The 26,317-nt window shown below is 40.6% G+C and overlaps 4 protein-coding genes and 1 non-coding gene across 8 annotated transcripts; 4 read left to right on the forward strand and 1 right to left on the reverse strand.

The window, feature by feature from the left end:
- The first annotated feature begins 1,425 nt into the window (after positions 1 to 1,425).
- On the forward strand, positions 1,426 to 11,765 carry LOC121792330 (acyl-CoA-binding domain-containing protein 4-like). Its single transcript, XM_042190233.1, has 18 exons — positions 1,426 to 1,702; positions 2,872 to 2,942; positions 4,407 to 4,470; positions 4,545 to 4,616; positions 5,389 to 5,583; positions 5,696 to 5,773; positions 5,952 to 6,041; positions 6,154 to 6,220; positions 6,597 to 6,658; positions 6,951 to 7,090; positions 7,486 to 7,612; positions 7,717 to 7,831; positions 8,998 to 9,086; positions 9,542 to 9,625; positions 9,719 to 9,907; positions 10,251 to 10,406; positions 10,981 to 11,040; positions 11,302 to 11,765. The coding sequence occupies exons 1-18, from the start codon at positions 1,529 to 1,531 to the stop codon at positions 11,485 to 11,487; spliced, it is 2,019 nt and encodes a 672-aa protein (XP_042046167.1). The 5' UTR covers positions 1,426 to 1,528; the 3' UTR covers positions 11,488 to 11,765.
- Positions 11,766 to 11,878: 113 nt separating this feature from the next.
- Positions 11,879 to 13,001, reverse strand: LOC121792331 (psbP domain-containing protein 7, chloroplastic). The gene is made up of 3 exons (XM_042190234.1): positions 12,620 to 13,001; positions 12,327 to 12,540; positions 11,879 to 12,254 (listed from the first exon to the last, which is right to left on the reverse strand). The coding sequence occupies exons 1-3, from the start codon at positions 12,930 to 12,932 to the stop codon at positions 11,951 to 11,953; spliced, it is 831 nt and encodes a 276-aa protein (XP_042046168.1). The 5' UTR covers positions 12,933 to 13,001; the 3' UTR covers positions 11,879 to 11,950.
- A 555-nt stretch (positions 13,002 to 13,556) lies between these two features.
- LOC121771241 (probable methyltransferase At1g29790) lies at positions 13,557 to 15,251 on the forward strand. The gene has a single exon (XM_042168022.1). It carries the CDS (start codon positions 13,779 to 13,781, stop codon positions 15,177 to 15,179), a length of 1,401 nt encoding a protein of 466 aa, XP_042023956.1. The 5' UTR covers positions 13,557 to 13,778; the 3' UTR covers positions 15,180 to 15,251.
- Positions 15,252 to 22,974: 7,723 nt separating this feature from the next.
- LOC121764987 lies at positions 22,975 to 26,033 on the forward strand. Of its 4 annotated transcripts, none has more exons than XR_006042682.1 (3): positions 22,975 to 23,198; positions 24,920 to 25,106; positions 25,189 to 26,033. XR_006042682.1 is itself a non-coding variant. In XM_042161019.1 (2 exons), the coding sequence occupies exon 2, from the start codon at positions 25,233 to 25,235 to the stop codon at positions 25,653 to 25,655; it is 423 nt and encodes a 140-aa protein (XP_042016953.1). In that variant the 5' UTR covers positions 22,975 to 23,198; positions 25,189 to 25,232; the 3' UTR covers positions 25,656 to 26,033. The 4 variants fall into 4 exon arrangements, 1 of the variants encoding a protein (XP_042016953.1); XR_006042686.1 differs by having other exon boundaries at positions 24,920 to 25,096; XR_006042679.1 differs by lacking the exons at positions 24,920 to 25,106; positions 25,189 to 26,033 and adding an exon at positions 23,687 to 24,524.
- Positions 23,330 to 23,413, forward strand: LOC121793185. The gene has a single exon (XR_006049024.1). It is a non-coding gene; the product is annotated as a small nucleolar RNA SNORD96 family (small nucleolar RNA).
- Positions 26,034 to 26,317: the final 284 nt, after the last annotated feature.

Below are 26,317 nucleotides of genomic sequence, written 5' to 3' on the forward strand. Positions count from 1 at the left end.
GCAGGCCATGTTGGACTACGATATATGGTATTACCAGCAACACATGATGGGCAATAGTAAAAGACTCGACGTGTTTCTTCTACAAATCTTGTATCGCTGAAGTCATGTATGCATGCATCATCATGCATAACATGATAAATCGATGATGAAGATGAAGGAGTCACCAATTGGGATGAGGAGGAAGCTGGACCTAGCTTCGGTGTAGCCCACACGCCCCAAAATCGGGGTTTACCGACTACAAAGCGTGAGCAACAAGCCCATACTGAACTCTTACACGATATGATCGAAGAAATTTGGTCACATAACCATTGAAGCTTATTTGTACCTTTTTTATAGTTTGTTCCTTGTTGTAGTTATTTTGCTATTTTATTTTATTTAATAACAACAAAAATGAAAATGATGTTGAAAATGGGGATACATAGAGTGTAAGAGCAAAATTTAGGTCGTTATTATAGGTGCTGGGGCTTCAAGATAAAATGCTGACAGTTACAAGAAAAAAAAGGATTTGCAGATATAAGGTTGCTTTTGTAAGGCCATCCACAATAGGAATAACCCAGTAATTGCCCAACCATAGCCTAGCCACAAACTCCTCCTGCCACATCATCAACACTAAAAATCCTCATGCCACATCATCAAAACAAGCAAATAGCCCAGCCATAGCCTAGCCACATCACTCAAAATTATATAAAACAAATAATTAACAATCACACAAAATACGGAATTAAATTTACGACACAGATACAGGAAAATTCAATAACAATATTAAAATTTTAAAAAGTACATTAATTAAAAAAACACACTTCATTAAAATTAAAATAACATTACAACATCCTCATTAATGAGTTTGTCCCACATCGAAAGTGGAACATAAAACATTCAAGGATGTCTCTATAAAAGAGAAACAACCAAGAATGAGTTTGTCCCATATCGAAAGTGGAACATAAAACATTCAAGGATGTCTCTATAAAAGAGAAACAACCAAAAATGAGTTTGTCCCACATCGAAAGTGGAACATAAAACATTCAAGGATGTCTCTATAAAAGAGAAACAACCAAGAATGAGTTTCATAAAAAAAATATTAAATAAAAAAAATTAAAAAATCCGCGGGGCGACGCGCTCGGCGATCCGGAGCCTGCAATGGCGCCGAGCGGATCGCCAAGCGCCCACACATCGCCGAGCACTCGGCGGTTTTTAATTCCGAAATCCGCTGGGCGGTTGCAATGGACTGCCTAACGCCGGGGCTCGGCTAGGCGGTGCGCTAGGCGCCATTGCGGATGGCCTAAGTGCCCTAACATTAAGATTCACTTATTACAAAATCAAATAGACCATAACTGAATTTTGCAAAAGATATAATTACGAGAAAAAAATCGGTTACATATGAATAGATTGAAAAGTTGGCGAAATTAATACATATATTACCCCAAATAACCCCCGAGGGTTGTGCGTAATTTCCACATATTTACGACGCTTCCACCATTCGCATTTCTCACCGATCTGAGATTTCGTATTCTGATCGGAGAATTCTCAAATGACGGCGGTGGCGGCGATGTCCAGAGGAGGCTCTAGCCTTTCTTATCCGGAGCGGTTCTACGCGGCGGCCTCCTATGTCGGCTTTGGCGGATCTCCTACCTCTGCAGCTAAAGGTGTCGCCTCGAAGTTCTCCAATGATGCAGCATTGCTTCTCTACGCTCTCTATCAGCAGGTTTTAACCTTCGCCGAATTCCGTCTCTTCTTAGTCGCACTTCCGTATGCGCCACTTTTTGCTCAGTTAATTGATGCTATTTCGTCTGATCCACTCATCTTCGTTGTTGCATATGCGATTCTGTCCGGTTCCTTGGAAAATTGTCCCCAAATCTTTGCAATTTCATCCTCAACTGCTGATTTTTGAGTGTTGAGAGTTGTTTTGGCTGATCTGTTAGCAGTTCTTATGCAAATTGGATATTTGACCCATTATTTATTGGTGATATTTGGTTGATCTGTTAGGAGTTCTTTATTTTCACACCTATCCAATCAGCATGCATGGCTTGTTATTCAGTTTGCTTGATACTAGTTGTTATTTCCGATTCATGAAAAGCAAAAGCACATGCCATCTAACTCATAGATTTGGATCTATATATCTGCGTCATTGTTTCCATATCTATAAATCTTGTGCAAATTGAAATTGACTTCACATTTTCTCTAGTTCCGCATTCTTGAGAATTTTCTTTTAGCCCATCAAACTGGCTTGTCAATAGTCTTTTCTGATTCATGCTTGCTCAATGTTGCTTGCTGTTTTCCATCTAACCAGTTTGTAAAATGATGGGTTTAGTCCAAATCTTGGCTCATTTGACCCAAAATTAGGCAGGTTTCATCTCTGATCTCCGATGACTTGCTGTTTTTTTGCTGCTCCATGGCAATTACGTCATCAGTTTTGTGCTCGTTAGTTGCAGCTATGTGTTTTTCCTGACTGGTTTAAAAATTTCAAATGGGAAAAACTGTTTCAGTGTTTCTAAATGAATTAAATTGAATATATTGTTTACCTCACCTGTGCAGATCTGTACTTGGACAATTAATTGCTGCTTCATTTTTTGCATTTATTTTGTATGCATATATGTTATTTTCACTTTAGGGAGTGCTTGAGAAAAGCGACATTCAATTGTGTTTTTGTAGTTATTATTTACAAATCATTCCAAGAGATGTGTGAACTTAGTAAACTTAAATTGTGAAAAGCGTTGGCTTTAGCATTGCTATCCCGTCCAAGTTTTAACTTCTTATGTGTACCTATAGACATGTTAATAACATGGTAAAGGGCATTTTTTTGTTTAAAGTTTATAAAGCACTTGATCCTTTGCTAACTCTTGGTTGTTAAATACTGTCATTTTATGGTCTCAGGCAACTGTAGGACCTTGCATCAATCCTAAGCCTAGAGCTTGGAATCCCATTGAGCATAGCAAATGGACAAGGTTTGCTTGATTAAACACTACAATTTTTTGTCCAATATGCTTCTGAAGCAATGTTTTACTAATTTACATTCGTGGGCTCTAGTGTATTCTCCAATTATGGCATTATTGTTTATAAATGACTCCATGCTCATTGTTCTGTATATACCGAGGACTAAAACTGTACTGACAGAGTCGAGCAAAATTAGCAATGCGACTCTGACTGATGGCTGTTAAATTTGTTTGTAATTGTGTATATCCATCATATGGTGAAATAGGTTTTGTTTCACTTGTGACCAAATGAGATGATAGATAACCAGGAAAATATGCTGTTTTTAAACACTAAAAGTTTTACTTTCTTTCATAACTGAATGGAAATTTAGATCTCTAAAGATAAAATCAAGAAAACCTATCAAATCAAGCGAAACAAGTTAATCTATCTTCTTATCCTCATACTTGCTATTTTTCATTTGAAAGAAGAGAAGAAGGGGTACAGATGTGAATATTCCTATAGTAAATTTTAAATATTTAAGTTGTTAAATGTTGGAGTGGCTAAAATCACTGGATCAGTTATAGCGGAAGATATGAACCTAATTTTATTGCATATAATGATTAATAGGAGCGTACTTGTGGTTATACTGTTTCTTCCTTTTCTTTTTCCAGCACATAGTTACGTCTTAAAATATACGGGATGGAAACTTCCAGGAAAATTAATCAATTCCTTAAGCTCATGTTGAGTTCTATATCTAATGGATCTTAGTGCAAATGTGGCCATATCATTAAGTCTTTCCTTGGTCAAGTTTACTTTTCTTGGAAAAGTGGAAACTAACTATTCAATGTATCAGATGAGTTTGAGTGGCCTAGGTTTTTGTACATGGATGACTCATACTGCAAGCTCCGACCTGGTCCCTGTTCAAGGCATGGAGCATCCACAATGGCGGATGTCCCGGAGGATGTCGGACCGGTGTGCCGGACGTCCGCGCGGGACGTCCGCCATTAGGCAACATGCATACGGATACGGACGTCCGCTGCGGACACCGGAGTTCCGCGGCTTTCCGGGACGTCCGCCATTGCGTTGACACGACGGACGTCTCGATTTTTTATTGTTTTTTGTGGATGTCCGTCGGGATGTCCTCGGGGATGTCCGCCATTGTGTAGTGGGATGTCCTTATGACGTGGCAGTGCAGTGTTTTTAGGAAGTCCGTCGGGATGTCCGCCGGGACATCCGTCCCATTGTGGATGCCCTTAGTGTTTCAGGAATCGACAGTTTAGTTTAAGCTTGATTCTACACACATTCATACATCAATATTTACTCATTATTGCTGCATATGAATGTCCAAATTAGTTCTAGGTAAAATTATATTGCAATATATTATATTTTCATGTTGGATCAGTGAGATGGATATCTTCTCTTAATTATATGATGTGCTTGTTATTACTGTTAGTTTATCAAAAATATTGTGTAACTTATATTTCTTGTTTCTGTAGCTGGAATGGGCTTGGAAACATGGCTTCCACAGAAGCTATGCGCCTCTTCGTCAAAATATTGGAGGTTCATATAAACCTAACCTACTAAGTCTCATATTCATATTTTATAGGGTGTTAAACTGTCCAATCTCTGAACAGGAAGAAGATCCGGGATGGTATTCTAGAGTAGCAGACTTTGTTGCCGAGCCTGTAATAGATGTAGAAATAAATGTGAGTATCTATATTCCATGCCACCATGATAATTTGGTATTTTGTTTCCTCTTTTCCAACTAATCATTGATTTATATTTCTTGGTATGGTCACTAGAAATATTCTCAGATCATCTGGAACTTGAAACTGTTGGATGTTTGTTAATGTTGTGACGATCCTTTAAGTCTTATGAAATCGAAGTTTGCTTAATTTCTGCTTTGCTTTTGTGGATTGTGGTACATTTATTCCAATTTGAAGTATCAACTTGCAGTTAACTTTAGATTGTTTGGCTATCACATACTTAAGATGGAAAATTCAGGAAAGAACCTTGTTGCGTGGTATTCTAATTAAGTTCCTGCAGTAAACGCCAATTCTCTCCTATTTTCTGAACTGTTGTTTCCAGAAAGCATGGCTTTTGATATGTTTGTAACTTGTGCTTGCTTTGTTATTGTTACAAGTTCTGGTTTTTGATCTGCTGTTTTATTTTTGTTATGTTACAGATACTTTTATATTCTTGTTTTATTGGGGCTTTCTTTAATACTTCATAGTCACGTACTCATGTTTCATTCTTTCTGCTTTGCCCCTCCTTTCTCTTGGAAATGCCACTTTGATCCTACTCCAGCCACTCTTGTGTGTCTTTTCTTGTATGAATGAAAAGAGAGAAACAAATGAAGAAATGCGTAGTATGCGTGCACATGGAGAGTGCAGATTCTTAAGCTCTTTACATGCTGTCATAGTTTCTGTAATCTGAATTCTTACTCTCAACTTTTATTTGATCATTCTGGCGGCTCAGCATAAAACAGAGGTTGTGACAGCCTCTGATAATAGAAATGCCATCATAGAGTCAAAGACTATTACCACAGAAAATGGTAGCCTTTCAGAAGCCCAGGATAAAGATGTTGTGTCTGAAGGACTTGGATCAGTTAGTGTTTATGACCAGTGGGTATCACCTCCTATATCTGGCACACGTCCAAAAGCCCGATATGAGGTATTGGAATTCAATATGTATTACTTTTCTTTGCATTTATTCGATTTATATGTCTAGTACTGGTGCATATACATACTACTTTAGAAATTAATATGGGTTGATGGATTTGCAGCATGGTGCAGCTGTCATTGATGATAAGATGTATATATTTGGTGGAAACCACAATGGTCGCTACCTAAGTGATCTCCAGGTACTGCAATACTGATATTTGTGTATGTCATATATCTTGCCCTGATACACTGAATGGCCAAAATAAAGAAATAAAGAAAAAAGGTTATAAGTTTCTAAATTCTAAATACGTTGTATCGCTCTTTTATTGAGCTTTCTGAAGACCTGACTTTTGTAAACTCTCTTCCTCTGGGCTTTAGGTTTTGAATATGAGAACCTGGACTTGGTCGAGAGTTGAAGTTCAAGCAGGGACAGGGAGCACCACAACTCCATGTGCTGGCCATTCATTGGTTAGGAACAGAACTATGTGTTTACCTGCCATATGAATATCTATTATAGCATAAATTAGTTATCAACAGTCTGAAGATAGTTGAATATGATGTGCTTATATTCTCTGTTTAGATTCCATGGGATGGGAAGCTTCTTTCAGTAGCTGGACATACGAAGGATCCTTCTGAAAGCTTACAAGGTATTGAGCTAGCTGCATGCAACCTTTGTAATTTTATCCTATTTCATATTTTGGACAATTTGATTTTTTTAAAACTGATTTTGTTGGCACATCCTGAAGAGAGATCGATACAGTTCTATAATGTCAAAGTTGTTATTGTTCTAGTCAAGAGTTTTAAAATCAGAAACATCCATCATTAACTGTTCTAGTTTATGCTCTAGTCTTTCAACTGTTAGTCATTTATTAAAATGTTCAATTCAATGTATTTGCCTGAACGTTAACTGTTGCCATTTTCTCTATATTGAAACCTTGGTGCGATCTCTTACTAAATTTGACTTCCTGACTTCAGTTTCATATTATTATGCCACTCAATGCCTTATCAACTTTTTTATGACAGTAAAGGTTTTCGATCTGCAAAGTTGTACATGGTCCACCTTGAAGACTTATGGAAAGCCTCCGGTATATCTCCATAGTGCCTAGATAATCTTTTCATCAAGTAATGATTTAAACATATATGTTGTTCTTGAGCTCCTGGTTTTGTTTTTCTGACTTTCTTTATACTGCTTCTGGGAGTTTAATCTCCTTTGTTATGATTAATTAGTAGCTTTCTAATGCAAGGTAATTGCTTTTATAGTTTAAAGTTTATTTTCAATTGTTCAAATGTGAATTGTGCTCAGTCATTAGGTTATTATCACAGTGCTTGTAATTTTTGTTATAGTTCTGACTTTTCATTTTTGTCTCTACTTCATAGGTGTCTCGTGGTGGCCAGTCAGTGACCCTCGTAGGAATGACGTTAGTAATATTTGGTGGGCAGGATGCAAACAGATCTCTTTTGAATGATCTGCACATTCTAGACTTAGAAACTCTGACCTGGGATGAAATGGAGACCGTGTAAGATTTCTTATCTGTGATGACTTAAGACATGTATTAAGATTCCTCAGGATGGTATCATTGTTTTGCTATGTGATAGTTTCATAGTCTGTGGTTGTTTGTTTCCACAAATTTAACAGATTAGCATTGTGATATGTACTTCTCATTTGGTCAAGTAAAGTTTAGGCTGTTACAGAATATCCCTGCAAGTAAAGCATGTATTTGCTCCTAGTTGCTGCAAATATTTTGACAGTTCTTCAACTATTGATTAAGGGAAAGATAACACTCCGCTGTGAATGTTTTTCATGAATACAGTACAGCTTGTTAATTTGAAAGCCTTGTTCTCAAATGTTGCTAGATGTATGAGTTGTATGTCTACTCATCCCTTTTGGCCCTTGCTGGCCACCATTCTGCAGGGGGGTTTCACCTTCTCCAAGATCTGATCATGCTGCTGCAGTGCATGCAGATTGCTACCTTCTTATCTTTGGTGGGGGCTCACATGCAACTTGCTTTAATGATCTTCATGTTCTCAATCTTCAAACTGTGAGATATATGACTTGATTTGTATCTCTTTGGTTCTGGAGTTCCAAAGCAATTTCTAGCAGAAAGTTCCATTAATATTTTTTTGTTTACATATGACGCTATAGATGGAATGGTTGAGACCAACACAACAGGGTGAGATACCTAGCCCTCGTGCTGGCCATGCAGGTGTCACACTTGGAGAGAGTTGGTTCATTGTTGGCGGAGGGGACAATAAGAGTGGTATGAATGGGATGAATAATTTAATTATGTTATTAATAATCTGGATTATTGTTATTGCAAATTGCATTTACGGGCTTTATCATCTAGTGTGCATTCATATTTTATTAATGTGGAATTCATGGAGATTTGAGAACACACTTGTTACCAATCACATGGAGACATGTGATGGCTTTTCATTCAAAGGGACTAGTTGTTTGTTCTTAAATGTCTTCGAACTGATCTGGCCGAAATATATCAGCATTATTTTGATTTCCTTGCTTTCAGTATCATATTATAATTAAGTACCCTTGCCATAAGTTAATGGGAGACCTGTCACAGCCAAATATATTGATGTTTGGGAAGCTAGAAATCAGAAGGGATGGTTAGGAAAAGAATATTAATGTATGTGGTGATGTATCAAATTGCATCTAGCATGAAAAACATGTTGTACAGAATCACTAAGATAGGAACAAATTTTCCCATTATAATTTTTCCCAATATTTCTTTCTTCTTGAGCCCCTTCCCCCACCCATTTTTTTCTTCTTTCTCTACAGTGATTTCAATTTCCCCCATTTTGGGTACATGTTTTTGTATATGGGCCACATATTGTTCTCTGCTTATGCTTTTCTGATGCTCTCAGTGAGCCATCTTGTTAAAAAGGTTCATTATCTCAATATCATATTACATATTATTTCCCAGATATATTATGATTCATAACCTTACTGAGATATTCATTTGTTTGAATTTGTCTTTCTTTTAAACTTGTCCCAAGTGTAACGTATCTTACACTTACATGGATTTTCATCTTGTGTGAATAAATCTCATAATGCTTTGCTCCTCCTGAGTGATGAGTCTAGTTTTTGAAAATTATGTTACTCCCTCCGTCCGGCATTTGGAGTCCCGGTTGACCATTTTCATCCGTCCGGCATTAGAAGTCCCGGTTAGACATTTCTATAAAAAGTGAAATAAAAATATTATAAAATAAAACACTAAAAAGCACAAGTAAAAACACATCAAAAGAATAAAGCAAATAATGATGCAAATGGGTCCCACATTCCATTATCACACACTCCAATTATTACACACTCAAACTTTTCTTAAAACCCGCACCCAATTCAACCGGGACTCCTATTGCCGGACGGAGGGAGTACTTCATAAGCTTTCTCATTTCTTATTTATGCATGCAGGAGCCTCTGAGACCGTTTGTCTTAACATGGCCACATTGGCCTGGTCAGTTGTTACTACCGTCCAAGGGCGTGTTCCTCTTGCAAGTGAGGTATTGAACAGTGCTTTCTAGTAGAGAGTCTCTACCTTATACTTTCTCATATCCTACTCGAAACCTTACAATGCCATCATTGAGATGATGTCTTATTATTTGGAACATGAATGCTGGATCAGTAGTTATATGCTACAGCAAGGTTTTTGGTCTTATTCTGTATAAAAATAGAATTCTATGGGACAATTGCAACTCTCATATTTATGATGCCTGTGGAACAAATTGCAACTCTCTAATAATGGTGCGGGGACCGGGAGGTCACCTTCGACCATAATTTCATGTTATAAGGAGCGCATGGAGATAATTCTTGTTGTTTGGCGCTTACATGGAAAGAACACCATACTGCCATTGAATGAATGCGCTGCATTAAAAAAACTTTTTGGTTCCATAAACAAAATTTGGTCGTTTTTTTTTCTGACAATTGCAATTAAGCCGCTAAGAAACACTGTTTACAGGGTTCAAGTTTGGTTCTTAGTTCCTATGGTGGTGAAGATATCCTAGTTTCATTTGGAGGGTATAATGGGAGGTACAACAATGAGGTCTGAACAACTAACAACTATTTTCTTCTCTTTCTGAACATAAAATACTTTTATAAAACATTCCCTCAATGCATTTAAATTATATGCCTTCAGGTCCATGTACTTAAACCAAGTCATAAATCAACTCTGCAATCAAAGATGATGGAGAGACCAGTACCTGATAGCGTATCAGCTGTTCAAAACTTTACAAATGCTACCAGAGATGTAGAGTCGGATTTCGAAACTGGCCAAGATGGAAAAATAAGGGAAATTGTTATGGACAATAATGATGCCGAACCAAAGGTAAGCATTATTATTTTCACCATTGTCGGTCCTAGTAACCATGAGAGTTCTTTTTTCCCCCTACTTTGGGTGCTTTAACTTGAACATTATGTCGAGAGTATTGGTAGATGGGTTTTACTATAAAAGTTTTTCTGCTTACTGTGAGCAGGATGACTGGAAATGATATCAAAAGACTGGTTGGTCTGTGGGACAATTATTCATTTTGCAGTATTTTTGTCATGAATGCAGATAACCTGCTGAGATTGTTGACTATTATTAAATTCTATTCATATTTTTTTGGATGCACAATCACTCTTCCTGAAAATTGAAGAACTTTTATATTGTATTGCTATTTTTCACCCAGACTACCAAAATTGAAGAGACAAATGATCGTCTTTTAGCTGCCCTCAAGGCAGAGAAAGAAGAAATAGAGGCCTTGCTCAGTAAGGAGAAAATGCAGACAGTCAAACTAAAGCAAGGTTTGACTGAAGCAGAAAATCTAACCGCAGACATGTACAAGGTAATTCTTCTACTATGTATTATTCCATCAAGCAGCCTGATTGCAGTTGCTCCAATTTTATACAAACATACAGATAATTCAGTTTGATTGATATATACTTCTCTTAACGGTTCCTCTTAGCTTTAGTCAGATGAGTTCTAGAGAAGACTTGTTTCACGTATCTATGTTACAACCTATAACTTCATGCTTTATTTTTATGAGGTCTAGCAATTTCACAAAATACAGTCTACCTAAATGTAGACTTTCACAAAGAGCAAAGTCTATATTTATTGGCCAGATCAAAGCTTGTATTTAGATTTTTTTTTTCAGAAATTGTTCAACCCGTACTTGGAGTTGGAACCATATCTATTCAGTGCTTGGTTGTAAAGAATTAACTTATTAGGGCTTCAAATTGAACATTCTTATTTCATTACTGCCATGTGGATTTCAGATGTTGTAGAACATTAAAAATCAATTATGACTGTTATCTCATTCTCAAAAAAATTATGACTGTTATCTGCCTTAAGGACATGTGCAGTCAGTTGTAGCCTTCTACCTAAGTAATGTTTGGTGAAAAAGCTAAATGATTTTGCAGGAGCTCCAATCCGTTCGAGGGCAGCTTTTAGCTGAACAATCAAGATGCTTCAAACTCGAGGTCTGTAGCATATGATTAATGCCTAATTTTATGGTAAATATTTGTTAATAAGAAGTAAACTATCTATTGATTGTATTAGGTTGTTGAGGGAAGGTGAAATATCTGTAACATCATTTGGTTGATTAGATCTCGGGTTCATTCATTATTGAAATGATATATTACCTGTTAATTTGTTAGTTTAGCAATTAAGATTGAGAATTTCCTGGTTGCACTTTTCCCAATCTGCCTTGTAGCTTGTACGCTAATTGTTTTGACCAACAGGTAGATGTTGCGGAGCTAAGACAGAAGCTTCAGACAATGGAGAGCTTACAAAAGGAACTCGAAATCCTGCAGCGACAAAAGGCTGCTTCAGAACAAGCTGCACAAGATGCGAAACAGAGGCAGGGATCTGGTGGTGTATGGGGTTGGCTTGCTGGTTCGCCACCAAACGAAAATGGTGATGCATGATCTTGCTCTTAACTATAATACACATTAGAGACTCATTCTTTCAGTTTCCTTAAATTACAAGTCTCATAGTCCATTTCGATTTTGGTGCAAATAAGATCGCAAGGATTCTCAGCCACAAAAGAAAATGTATGCATGTCAAACAAACGTCTAGGTGAGTAGGCTTTAGGAGGTTGTCAATGCCATATTTTGCTTGATAGTGAGTGTAATTCTTGTATTCAACTTATGTATACCTAGAAATGGATTATATGAGTGAAAATATACATATTTATTTATAATTACTGGCAGTATCATTTATTTGGAACTTTCTCTTATGATCTGCTTGGATTTAGTTTTAGTCGTATTTGGTAATCAAAATCTGTAGTCAACAATGACCGGATTTGAACTCAGTTAGTTGTATGATAACACGAAAAAAAGATATATATTTGATCCTCAGAAACACAGGAAATAACTCGAAAAAAGCAGTCTAAGAGTAGAAAGTAAAAGAAGCAGCAATTGCATGAAGCTGTGATTGAAATTGAGGCCAAGCAGATTCCGGCGACTGCGCGTTCAATGTAAACAATTTCCCATTCCGAGCGCAACAAACGGCAACATTATGGCGCCGGAAAGTGGGGCTCTCAACTTGGAACTCAAGCTCATAATACTTGTTTTTTCTCTCTGAATCCTCTCTCAATCTGGTTCCGATCAATCTTGCCTGCACTTTGCCCGATCTTGTGATGGTTCGGATGAATGCCTCTCCAACGTCGCTTGCTCCTCCAAATGCATCAATCCTGTCAACACAAGATCAAATCAGTAGGGAACCAAACGATGCGTTTCAGTGTTTGTGATCCGAACATGCTCACGAGAAATCATTTGGAATACGCGACGCAAAAACGCTGACATTGAGCTCTCCAGTTGACCCCGGTGGCCCAAACGCCACCATTGGCTCAGTCACATTCCTCCGCGGCCCTCCCCCGCTTCCGCTCAATGGAGGAGGATCCAGCGACCTTTCCGCCTTCTCGGCTGCTCTATACAGTAACCTCTGATCCCCCAACCACCTCTCCGGGTACACAAATTCTGCCACAAAAAGAGATCCCTAATTACAAACAAATCTAGGTTTTGATTGCAACATTTATGATATAAGGATGATAGTGACCGAATCCTTCATCAGTGTCTATGTATCGGCTGTAGCCGCGGACGGGGTAGAGAGCGTCGAGCTTAAGGCTCCGAGCAGCATCGGGCGTGAACCCCAAGAGGAAGCTCGTCACTCCGCCGAAATTCGCGCCGACAGCGAGTAGCGAAGCGGCGCCGACGCCCGTGAGAAGCCGGCGTCGGAAGACGGACTGAAGTGGCGCGAACTGGTCCGCCGGCGTCGGTGTGTTGTCGTCGGAAGATTGTGTCATGCAAATCCGGCACAGGGAACTGACCGTGCGCGATTGAAAGGTATGTTGCGCGCCTATCATTTTCATAGTATTTCAGTTATGAGTTTGTGACTGTGCATTTGGGGTTGATTGATTTTGATTGTATCCATGGCCCATGGGCGTGGCAAATTGTCATCCACTTCTAATGGTTGATATTTCTCCTTCTTTCTCGGTCTAAATTCATGTTATGCAAACAATATCATTACTATTATTTGTCTCTCTACTTGAAAATCATCATTCTTGAATTCACACTACAAAAATGGCTTGATAAATACTCCATATTTGCTTAGTTAGATTAAAATTAGGAATTAAATGAAATATCTGGAATAATTTATTTGAAATAAAGTTCCTTTACTTGCAATTCAAAATTAGACAGCCGACTCGCCGCTTAAATCTCGACAGTCAACGCTCAACCATAATCCAAAGAATTATGACTACAGGCTTTTTTCTTCACTTAACCAATCTACCAAAATTTAGCATTGATTTTTTAATGGATTACTTATAAACAATTGTCAATTGCCATGGCAGTCAACACATGAATCACGGTAGGAAAATGCATGTGAACCTGCAATAGTGTATAAATTATACTCCAACTTGTCCGATTTCAAGTTTTTTTCTCTGTTTTATTGTTTATTGGCTTCCTCAACGAGATGAACACCCACATTTCCACGTTCAATGCTCTTAGCCTTAAAGCTTACGGATTTCCAGCTCTAAAAAGCCACTTAACATGCGTTCTGTTCAATCATAACACTGCCCTTTTCACATTAATCTTTCAGGTTACAGTTTCCCAAAACTACCAAAACTGGCCATCAAAATCACATTGGTAGATCCCATCCTGGCCAAGCTAAGTTTAGGATCTCCACTAAATCTTGATTTCTGATTTGGGGGAAAAGCATGGCGAAATCATGCTTTCCCAAATGTAGGCTGGGCAAAATAATGGGATGGATTCAGATTGTGTTGGGAGGGCTGGTTATAATAGTCAGCATCTCCACTCTCTCCAGATTCTACGCCGTCGGTTTCTTCCTGCAAAACGATGACATCTGCCGGCATTTCCACTCCCCCTCGGTTTCCTACGACGGCGTCGACATGGCCGCACTAACCGCTAGATTCAATGAAGTTCTCAACCAAATGGAAAACCTGCAGGAAAAGCTCGAATCCACGGTGCAAAAGATGGAAAAAGACGGCGCAGACCAACTGCAAAGCAGCAATATCTCAAAATTTGAGCACAAGAAATATTTGGAGGAGGAGGTGATCCGGCCGCTCTACCGTGCCCACATCGCGCTGCGGCAGATCCGGCTGCCTCGGGTGGAGAACTCGACGCTCAAGGAGGATCCAATGATCAACGCCTTCGTGGTCGAGGAGATGAGAAAGTACATCACACCAAAGGGGAACCGAGTGGGGAAGGTGAACATCTACGGTACAGAGAGGGTGTACAACACGATCGGGCACGCGTGCACGCTTATGAAGGAGGAGGTGGAGGAGTACATGGATTACGACGTTGGGTCCTACTGCAAGGACGACTGGCTCCAAGGCCAGAAGCTCATGCTCCGCGGCTGTGACCCACTTCCACGGAGAAGGTGCTTAAGTAGAGCCTCGAAGCTCTACTTGAGGCCCCACCCCATCAACGTGTCCCTCTGGCTCATGCCTGAGGGCCGCAATGTGAGGTGGAGCAATTACCAGTGCCGGAACTTCGAGTGCCTCTCTAGTAAGAATCCTAAGAGGGGTTACTCCAAGTGCACTGGGTGCTTCGAGATGGAAAAAGAGAAACTAAAGTGGGTGGTCAACTCGTCCCTTCCTGCGGACTTCCTGATTGCGGATGTCCTCGGGCTGAAGCCTGGGGAAATCCGGATCGGACTTGATTTTGGGGTGGGGACGGGCACGTTTGCTGCACGGATGAGGGAGCAGAACGTGACTATTGTCTCCACTGCCTTGAACCTAGGGGCCCCCTTCAACGAGATGATTGCTCTAAGGGGGCTGATCCCTTTGTATGTGACGCTGAATCAGCGGTTGCCATTTTTCGATAACACGATGGACATAATTCACTCAACCGGGTTCATGGATGGGTGGATCGATCTACAGCTGCTAGATTTCATACTGTTCGATTGGGACCGGGTTTTGAGGCCGGGCGGGTTGCTGTGGATCGACAGGTTCTTTTGTGAGAGGAAGGATTTGGAGGATTACATGTATATGTTCTTGCAATTTAGGTATAGAAAACATAGGTGGGTTATTGCTCCCAAGTCTAAGGATCAGGTGTTTCTCTCTGCACTGCTTGAGAAACCACCCAGATCCTTGTAATTACCATTATTTTATCTGCTTTCTGATCTATTCATTGTATTTTGACCAACATCTTTCATTTGTTTTATCCTGTATTTCAAACTAACACTCTAATCTCTAACAAATGTCCATGTCTCGTTTTGTTTCACATGTATGCATTCATTTCCTCAAATTTTTAGGGATATCGAGCCGAGCCAACAATACTACGTCTATAAGTTATACCCCTATTCCTACTATATACTATTATTGTAATATCCTGCCACTCAATTAAAAATATAAATTAAATAAGAGTATATTTTTAATGAACCAATATTGTAATGCTAAGGACTATAATTTGGACCTCTTAGACGAAACATTGTATATTAGCTATGAAATGAAAATAAAATACTCCTATTAAACTAAGAAAATAATTAAATACCTTAAAAAACGCCGAATAAGATTAAAATTTGAAAAGCATCCAACATAGGGCGTAAAAGCCCAAAATTCAGTTTTCCGCTAGACAAAGTTAGCAGCCTGGTCAGCTCAACTAAGTGGGCCGTCCAATTCAAACAATGTTGTTTTAATAAAATTCGCCGCTTTTGGTTAAATTGATACTTCCGCCGAACACATTAACTTCAATTTAAAGATTAATTTTAAAGAAAAATATAGAAAAATTCAAAAATAAATTTTATTGAAAATTCGTGCATTATTTACATGCAAATAAACTTTTTTTTAAAATTGTGAACTCGGCCAAAAAGCCAATTGAAATTTGACAACTACTTCATGGAGAGTTGATCTTATTCAAATACTAGGCTGGTCTTGGATTCACAAGCTAGGTGTAGGCTCTAGCTAGGTCCATGCACACTTCTAGAGAGATGTGATTCACTTCTAGAGGCTAGAGCATTCGTTTTGATGGTATGATATTTGCAAACTGGATCCTACATCAGCTACAAATTAATGAAGTTAAATTCCAATATAACGTCGATAACTATCGGTCAACACCATGCATATGTAGTAGTCATACTATTTTCATCTATTTCTTGATTAAAAGATCATTGTCAAATTTATATACGGAGTCCCATAATGCTCAAACACGACGTGTCCTTGTGCGGAGGAACCCATCGTATATCACCGTCAAGCGATGTTGGTCGATGATTCATTCTTGTAACATCACCATCAATTGGATTCACGTCATCATTAAAACCTATATCATCCAAATTGTGAAATGTTTGTGTAACTCCACTTTTGCCGAGAGAACAACTAATGCAGTCGCGTTTCACACCCTTTAAAATCCTCAATTTTATAGAACCGGGGAAAACAAGAAGTACAAAATGAGTGACCGATGTTGGAATAGTATTGGAGTCGCTCGACTGAGAGATCACGACTAGTGGGAGTGGGTCATCGTCGTCGCCCTCACCTCCATTGATAATGGGGCTGCACGGAGGAGCTAGCGGGGAGTTTTGCGTTGGTGGCTGCTGCAGGCTGCCTGCGATGTCGGAGTTGATGTGAGGTTGCACGGTGTAGGGTGCAGCTGAGTAGTGCGACGCTGAACGGAGGGGCTGGTGGACGCTGAACGCTGGGTCTGGTGGAGGACGCATTGCAGCGTGTGAATCGCTCAAGCGACGTTTGTTTGCATCCATCCGAGAAACCAATTGCTCAACAGTTGCAGTCAAGTGCTCAAGCTGTGAAACCAAGGCAACCCACTATAGGTTCGGTTCCAAATTCGGCGTCACCAGATCACGTGCCATGCCGAGAGGCTCCATATAGCCGACACTGTTGTGAGGCGGTTGGTAGGGAGGCGATGGTGGCTGGAGGGGCTGGTAAGGCGACTGCGCAGCGGGGTATAGCAGAGGCGCGTCTGGTGGGTCAGGTTCGGGTCGCGGGTAGGACACCGAAAAGGGCCTTGGCACACTAATGGGCGGCGCTGGAATCAGGCGCGCTGGGTCTGGATAGGAGTATCCAAATTGCACGTTCTGGCTGTGGAGGTACCAACACGAAGTGGGGCTCGGCATGGGCAGTGGCGAGAGGAACGGTCTATTGAACTGGCGATGGACGTAGTCAGTGTATGTGTATGACATGATGGCTTAAATACGGAGGATGAGCTCTCAATGAAAACACCAGTTGATACGAGGGTACTCGTATTGGTTCCGGCAGCGCGAAGTCGTCGGAGAAGGGTTAGGTTCGTTCGCGGGATCCTCTTGTCGAGCAACCTAGGGTTCTCTGTCAATTAGGGTTTGACAAGATGAACTTGCGGAAAAATAAAGTACGAAAAGATAAAAGAACGATAAAAGATAAATTGATTTGATATTTCTCGAATGAATAATATGAAGGTCTCCTACACCTATTTATAATATGTGGGGATACAATAATATCCTACCAAAATCTAGTAAATCAAATATAATAATATCCTAAGCAAAAGATATGAAGAATCAATAATTAACTATAGAAAAGACAATGCTAAATGAATAATAAGTATGGAGATAATTTAGGAATATGCTCGTATCATATTTTATTCTTAGAAAAAGGTGATGGACATATCTAATAAATCATGGACATTGTTCAAAATTTTCATAATTAAATGAGAAGCAAAAGTGCACCATTCTAGTCCATTCATTTTTCAACTGCGGAAACAATTTTATAATCAATAGGCATTTCAAATACTCGAAGCATATCGGAGGAAGTGTAATTATTAAGTTGATACTAATTATATATAATTAAGATGAGGGACCACATCTTAATCCACCATAGTAAGTTATTAACTCAACTTGTAGGTTTCCCATTTGTCCATAAATTATTTTCCTCTTGGTCTAAAGTTACTGCCCTTTAGAGCATCCCCATCTGTGCTCTTGCCAACGAGCACAGATATGGACTCGGACCCACTTTTATTACTTTTTTACTCTCTGCTCTTAGGCAAGAGCACAACACCCACATCCGTGCTTTTTCGCAAGGACAAGCTCAAGGATCCCACCATTCTATTATTCAATTTAAATAAAAACATTTCCACAAAATTAAAATGCAGTAAAAATACCCGGAATAATATTACAAATTACAAAAAAAAAATTAAAAATTACATAATTAAAATTCTAAAAATTAAAAATTACATAATTAAACACCTAAAAAATAAAAATTACTACATAATTAAACTCCTAAAAAATAAAAATTACATAATTAAAGGCTAAAATACCCCCGTGGAAGACTATTCATCCGGCTCTACCCCCAATGTTCTTTGGAGACCCCGTATCATTGCCACATGCGATCGAAGTAACTTGGAGGTCATATTTGACCTATCAGCCAAATTGAGTTGGGCCAAAACCCCCACAACGAATTGGTGGGGGGTTGAGGTGGCACAAAGGAAGCGGGAGCGGGGCAGATGGAGTCGCGGCGCGACGGCGGTTGGCCGTCGACTTTTTCCTTCCTTGCGGCCGGCGTTGGGAACTGCTCGGGCCGGCGCCGGGGCTACCCAAGTTAGCTCAGGCGAACTGGGTGGACACCTCATCGGAGCCGACGTCGGATAAGGATACCGACCTCGACCGTTTGCCGAATGAGCTAGAGGAGGATGCTACGCCTCCCCTATACTTCGGATGCCCACGCACCTCCTGCCAAACATTGATGTACTTGAATGGTTTGCAGTGTTGGGATTGGTAGGTCGCCAACGCGGCACTGATGATGTCGACCTCACTTCAGCCGCTCCCCGCCGACCGCTCTTCCTGGAGGTAATACCCCTGGAACTTTTAGATTTCTTCGTTTGCTCTGTATATGGCATTGCGCACCACACTCTCGTTGAGCTCGATTGTTCTAGCCGGTTGGTTTTCATTGTATCGGCGATAGATGCGCCACAAAAAATGGTCCCCGGATTGGTTCGTGCCTATCTCCGGATCTTCGGAGATAGACCAAAACGCTTTGAATAATTGCTCCATCTCCCCCGGAGTGTACGGGGTGTGGACACTACGAGTAGGAAGAGTAGGAGTTTGAGAGCCGCCGCTCCCTCCCGCTCTAGGTACGGGTGGTTCGGGTGCCCACCCGTATTGCCCATGGGGGGCATGTTGGTCGTCGACCGGGTAAGGCCGGTAGCCACTCGGAACTTGCGAACTTTGGGTTTGAGGAGGGGTCGAAAATTTCGTTCCCGGACTAGGAAATGGTTGTGAACCGAACCATTTGTGGTTCCAACCGTGGGAGCCGGACATTTTTTTGTTAAGAGTGAAAAAAAGATTGAGAATTGTAAGAATGGAAACGAGAGAATTTAGATGATAATTATGTAGTCTGGTGTGAAATTTTTTGTGTGGAAGTGAGGGTATTTATAGATGAAAATGTGTATTTTTGGAGAAAAAATTTAAAAAATAAATTAAAAATGGGGAGAAAACGGATATAATCTTTTGGGAAGTGAGGATTTTTTTTATTTTTAATCGGATTTTTTAATTAAAATTCGATTTTTAATTTTTTTTTTAAAATTCCAACGGATTTGCCGTTGGCCAATCAGGAACCGCCATGTCAGCTGCTCGCTGGCACGGACGTGCTCTTAGCTAAGAGCAGCGCCGCACCAACGGCAAGAGCGCAACGGCGAGCAGCGTTCCGCCGCGCAGCTGGCACGGACGGACGGACGCCGTCCTTCTACCGCTGCGGATGCTCTTACTATTGATAGAAAGCATTTCGAATTAGTATTGATTACTTCATTTTAGTGAAATTTAATAATAAAATAGAGTACAGAGTGAGCATCATAATTTATTTGGTATTAAAAGGTGGAGCGATTATATATATTTAGAACATGTAAGGTTAGGACTCCAAGTTAGGTTAATGTGACACATCAAAGTGTTACGTTATGGAATCAATAATTAGGTAGCTAGGTATCCTGTACTAGTATTTGGCATAAATTGCTAGTGGTATGTAAGTATAAATTAAAAAGGAATATAGGTTGAAGATTTATGTACTGTGTTAAATTTAGGGTAGTATGAGATGAGAGAGTGAAATTAATGGCAGAAGAGAACGATAGATTGCTTCCGGTAGCGAACGTGTGGAGGATGATGAAGAAGATTCTACCCCAAACGCCAAGATCTCCAAAGAAGCCAAAGAAACAATGCACATCGGAGTTCATATGCTTTGTTACCGGCGAGGCATCGGACCGGTGCCACAAGGAGAACCGGAAGACGGTGAATGGAGACGACATCCCTCAGCTCCCTCGGATTCGATAACTACTCGGATACTATGCTCACCTACTTGAACAGATTCAGGGAGATTGAGGCACAGAGGGCTAAGCAACAAAACTAATTTAGAGGACATATACCCAACCCAATGAATTAGACACTAGTTCATCATTCCATTTTCAAACGATTCTACACTCTATTTTGAGGAAAAACAGGTCATTCTTCTCATCTAATTTAGCTACGGCTAAATTGTCAACTATCCAATAAGTTTGTAATATAAACTTGTTTTTCATATTAGCCACTCGACATAATTTTAAATATACCAATTTCAAGGATATGCACAATAACATATTCCACATTTATATGAAGTGGTTTTATATATAAAAAAGTACATACACATTCTATTTTGCACTATATAAGGTTGAGCCACATAAAACTTGCATAGCAAGAAGTTTTTTTTTTAAATTATGTTTATGTATTGTTTCTAAAACATTATTTGGAGTAAATGGTGAGCTGTTGTTTCATATAAATATTGACATATTCTGATTCACAAAAAGAGAATAAGCAAGAACAGGCGTGCAGGAGACAAATGAACAAAATCAAGATTTAAAAAGTCAAAAATATTTTTGATGTATTAAATTTAAAGTAATATATAAAGTAAATAAATAAACTAAATGTTCAATGAGGATAGTACTCATATAAGATGCTCAAATAAAGTAAGCGCCATATTATATTCCTCATAGAATATTAGAGCATGCGCAGCGGTGGCGTCCGTCGCCACCGCCGTCCGCGCCGCTGGCACGGACGCCATCCGCCGCCGCTGCGCTCGCGCCGCTGTTACGGCGCTGCTCGATGTATCGAGCACGTCCGTGCCAGCGGACGCACACGTGGCGGCCTCCCATTCGTCAACGGCTCGACCGTTGTGTTTAAAATTTTTTTATTTTTTTTAAAAAAATCGGTTTTTTATTAAAAAAACCGATAAAAACAAAATTTCACTTCCCCAAAAAAATATATCCGTTTATAACCGTTTTTTACACCTTTTTAATTTTTTTTCATTTTTTTTACCCCAAAAATACACACTTTCATCTATAAATACCCCCAATTTCACCCCAAAAATTCACATCAAACTACACAACTCTCCTCATCATTCTCCAATATCCATTCTCATCTCCATTCTCTCATATCCATTTTCATCTTCATTCTCTCATACCCTACAACATCACTATGTCCGGCCAAGACGATAACCCTTCGGGCTCCCACGGTTGGAACCCCGAATGGTTCGGTTCACAACCGTTTCCTAGTCCGGAAACGGAATATTCGGCCCCTCCTCAAACCCAAGATTCGGCCGTTCCGGGTGGCTACCGTCCATACCCAATCGACGACCAAGGTGCCTCCGAAGGGCGCTACGGGTGGACACCGGAGCCTAGGCATCGCGCCCCTTCCCAAATGCCGATTCCTCCATCTCGCGCCGGTGTACGCACACCGTACTCACCGGCGGAGATGGAAAGATTGTTCAAGGCGTACTTGGAAATCTCCGAAGATGCGGTGGTTGGAACGAACCAATCCGGCAATCACTTTTGGTGGCGCGTCTCTAGCCGGTACAATGCAAACCGGCCGCCCGGAACGATCGAGCGCAACGAGAGTATGGTGCGCAACTGCATCGGCCGAGCCAACGAAGAAATTGGCAAGTTCAACGGCTATTTCATCCAGGAGTCCCGGAATGCCGGAAGCGGCCGAAGCGAGGTCGACATCATCACCGCCGCGCTGAGCACCTACCAATCCATGAACGGTAAGTCGTTCAAATATCTTAACGTTTGGCAGGAGACGCGGACGCACCCGAAGTATAAGGGAGGCATAACATCCTCCTCTAGCGGCTCCTCCAAACGATCAAGGTCGGTAGCCCTATCCGACTCCGGCTCGGAAGAAGTGGCTAGCCAACTCGCCGGAGCTAACTTGGGTAGCCCCGACGCCGGACCGAGCGGTTCCCAACGCCGCCCCCAAGGAAGGAAGAAGGCGGCGGCCAACCGTCGTCGCGGCTCGACTCCTGAAGCCACTCCCGAAGCCGCTCCCGCTCCCTATGTGCCACCTCCACCCCCGAACAACTCGCTGTGGATGCTCTTAAGCCAACTCAATATGGCCGATAGGTCATCTATGACCCCCACGCAACTTGAAACACACGAGACCATGATAAAAGGTCTCCAAAAACAATTGGGGTTGTTGCCGCCGGATGAGTAGTCTTCTTCGGGTAATATTAGCCAATAATTATGTAATTTTTAATTTTTAGTATTTTAATTATGTAATTTTTAATTTTTAGGATTTTAATTATGTCTTTTTTATTTTATTTGTATTTTGTAATATTTATTGTGATTTTTTAATGAATTTTAGTATTATGGAAATGTTTATGTTTAATTGAATATTAAATTAATTGTGCTCGTCCTTGCGGAAGAGCACAATTGTGGGTGTTGTGCTCTTGCCAGAGAGCAGGCATGAATAGTACCGCCTGGGCCCACAACCGTGCCGCTGGCAAGAGCACGGTTGTGGATGCTCTTAGGTTCATGACAAAGTAAGCCCAAGATATTGATAGATGGCCTAAAATTGATTTAATCGTTAGTATTGACATGGATGGCCCAAAATCGTTTTAATTGGCTATTGACATCTACCCAATTAGAAATAGCCCATGGAAATCCAGAATTATCGAAACCTAGGGTTTTGACCGCAGTCCCTATATATGTATGGGTGTGAATATGTGTGTGTTAATCGCACTCAACTAGCTTAGATCTCATTCGAATTTGATTTTTTATCTGTTATTTCGCGACGATTTGATCAAATTTGCGACGAGCCATAATCCATGTTCGTATAACTCTAATTCAAATTCGTCGCCAGAAAAAGCTTATTCCTTCGTTGAGATCTCCGATTTCCGAAGGTGAGCGTTGTCATATCCTATCGCCTTGGGTAGCGGGTTGCTGCTATTAACTCTTGGGATTGGCCATGAGAAAAACATTTATTCTCTATTTCATTTCTAATTTGTTTCCGCAAAAATTATTTGGGTTTGTGTCGCCGGTGAAGAAATCTATTATCAAATTACACCATCTTTCGGGACTGAGTTTCCCGTGCTGATATTCTGCAATTCTGAGGCTATTTTAGATTAGTTGTTATTGTTTTGTGAAGTGAATAGATAATTGTGCTTATTGACGGTCCAGTGCTGTATCATTAAATATACAGCACTTAACATTATCATAAGCTATAGTAATTCTGAGCCGCCTTCGTCTTTCGAGTTTTTTCTCCATATGGGATTAGGCTATCCATGTAGTGGCTCTCATTTTTTCCTTTTCTACTTTCTTACCTTTTGATTTTCTTTTTCGTTTCTATTGATTATGGATTTTAAAGAGTTATTGTTTTTGCTCTACTAAGGCTGTCCACAATGGGGGAGCCGCGGCTCGGCGCGCGGCCCCCCATTGCAAAGGCTGAGAGCCGGGGCGGAGAGGCGAGAAACGTGGCTGAGCCGCGGCCGCGGCCTTCACGCGGCTGAGCCGTGTGAGCCGCGGCCATCCCATTGCAAGCGCCGAGAATCGCGGCTGGGCCGCGGAAATTATTTTTTTTTTAATTTTTGAAATTTTGTGCATAAATATATTACATTTCCACTCCATTTTCCAACTCCATTTTACTCTCATTTTCCTCCAATCTTCCCTTTTCAACTTCAATTTAACCTTGCAATTATGGATTCCGACGATGAACAATTCCAACAAGCGGTAGATCTAGAGTTCCAAAACCTTGTTGCGGCGGTGCAACGTGAAGCGGAAGAGGCAGAAGAGGCGGCGGAGGCGGCGGCTGAGGCGGCGGTGGCAGTCGGCCGGCCATTCCATCTTCGGCGATTTTTCGATCGTGATCATGTCGGGGCAGACCGCAGGTTGATGGAGGACTACTTCAACGACAACGCCCGTTATCTGCCAGAAGTTTTCCGTCGGCGATTCAGAATGTCGAAAAATCTCTTCGTCCATATAGCGACGTGTTTGGCGCAGCGGTTCAGGTGCTTCAACTTGTGATGCCACCGGCCGACCCGGCTTGTCGACTTTCCAGAAGTGTACGATGGCAATTAGACAGCTTGCTTATGCCGGGCCCGTTGACATGTTCGATGAATACCTACAGATGGGTGCTGCAGAGTGATTTGGGTTTCCGGCTTGTTTTTAAATTATGTCACTTTCGTTGTATAATTTTCCTATTTCAATATAATATAACGAAGTTATTGTTACATTTTTTCTAGGTTGTGAATTTTCTAATTTACAATCCACATTATTTTACTTTAATTAAATTTATAAATATCATAAATTTAAAACTAATAAAATTTATTAGACTTAAATTAAAAAATAATATTAAAAAAATAAACAAATTAATTTTTTTTAAATAGGGCCACATTTGGTGGCCTTTGTTATTTTTGATAGTTTTGTTGACTTTACCATTACGGAAGCCACATGAGAGCCGCGAATGGTGGCCGGGCCACAAATGGTGGCCTTCAAAGGCCACCATTGTGGACACTCTAAACTTGACCTCGTGCGCCGTCGATTTTATTTTAATTTTATTAATTCTTAATTTTATCTTTAAAATAACATATTCCCATTTTATTTTATTCACCCTATTAATTCTCAGTCTCTCTAAGAACGACTGATGAGGATCCTATTGGTAAGCTCATTCAATTCGGCAAGCCTTGAAGGACGAGACGGGTGCCCTGATAAAACGTGAAGTGGACTATACTTGCGGGTAGAGCTCAAACGACGCTTGCAAGTAGAGCTGGAAACAGCAGTCCCTCAACCGGTCCAACATCGAGTTCGTTTACGTGTGTTTTAAGTTTTCTATGTTTTTAACTCTAATTGATTTCGTTGGTATTGTTTTAATATTTGATAAACACCCACACGCAGGTAGACCTAAGAGTCAGCCTGCCCGGAGGCCTATTCAGCTTCATATGGGCCTGCTCAATGGGAAGGCACCCGCGAGCGAATCAGAAGCCCAATTGCGTCTGGCGGGCGAAGAGGGTGTCATTGCGGATGTTGCTCATGCGATGCTATACGAAATGCTGTGTGAATACCACAAGATGTACATAGCTGAAACTGATGAGGAAATGAAGAACGTGCTAAGGGATATTATCAAAGCTCTAAAGTTTAATTACTGGGACGCCTATGTGGTGCTGATGGGTTCCGTCAAGTTTCGTGCTAGTGTTGCTGCTGGCTGGCCGAAGCAGATGAGGCTCCACATCTCCGGCGAGTATAGCAGCAGTACCGGTTCCCACGACCTCTTTGATGATGCTGAAGAGACCCCTCCACCGGTTCCCCCGCCAACCACGCAGCCGTCGCCCAGTTGGTCAAATGACGGCAACGCCGATGTCTAGGGGAGGCGCCAGCAGGTCCCAGGAGGTCCAATCGGCAGCTCCTAGTGCCGTGCTCAGGCCCGCTCTCATCAACCTTGTGCGCGTGCGACAACAGATGAGCATGTTCGAGGTCATAAGGAGGTGGAAAACAACGTATGACCCCTTATACAAGATGTTGGAGGGTATCATCCAAATTATGAGGCTCGATTTGGGGCTCCCACCCCTCACTGGGGGTGCCGCTAGGGGAGCCTCTGGGGACTCCGATGCCATCGGGACTGGCCAAGGGGACTCCAAAGAGTACGGGTGCCCGCGTGTCGTGAAGCTTTGAGATGATATTTTTTTAACTATGTATTTTTTTTAATTGAACTATGTATCTTTTCTTCATGAAATAAAATGGTTTTATTTACTTTGTATTCGTGTCAAAATTTTTATTCTGTATTTGTAAATTTGTTATTATTGTGGTAGGCATTTGGGACGTTCTAGTGCTAGGCTATTGTGATGTCCTAGCAACTGTGGATGCGAGAAAATTGGGAATGGAGTGGTGGTTCCTAAGCTGCATGTGTGTGTTTTGTTCTTTTTTTTTGAACTTATTTTTTATTGTAACATGTTTTGTTATATTTTTTTAATTAACTTGTATTATTATTTTATATTTCTCCTTCTAATAATTTTATTTCATAGTAAAT

Source organism: Salvia splendens, chromosome 2, assembly GCF_004379255.2.
Source record: "Salvia splendens isolate huo1 chromosome 2, SspV2, whole genome shotgun sequence".
In the NCBI taxonomy this organism is placed as follows: Eukaryota; Viridiplantae; Streptophyta; class Magnoliopsida; order Lamiales; family Lamiaceae; genus Salvia; species Salvia splendens.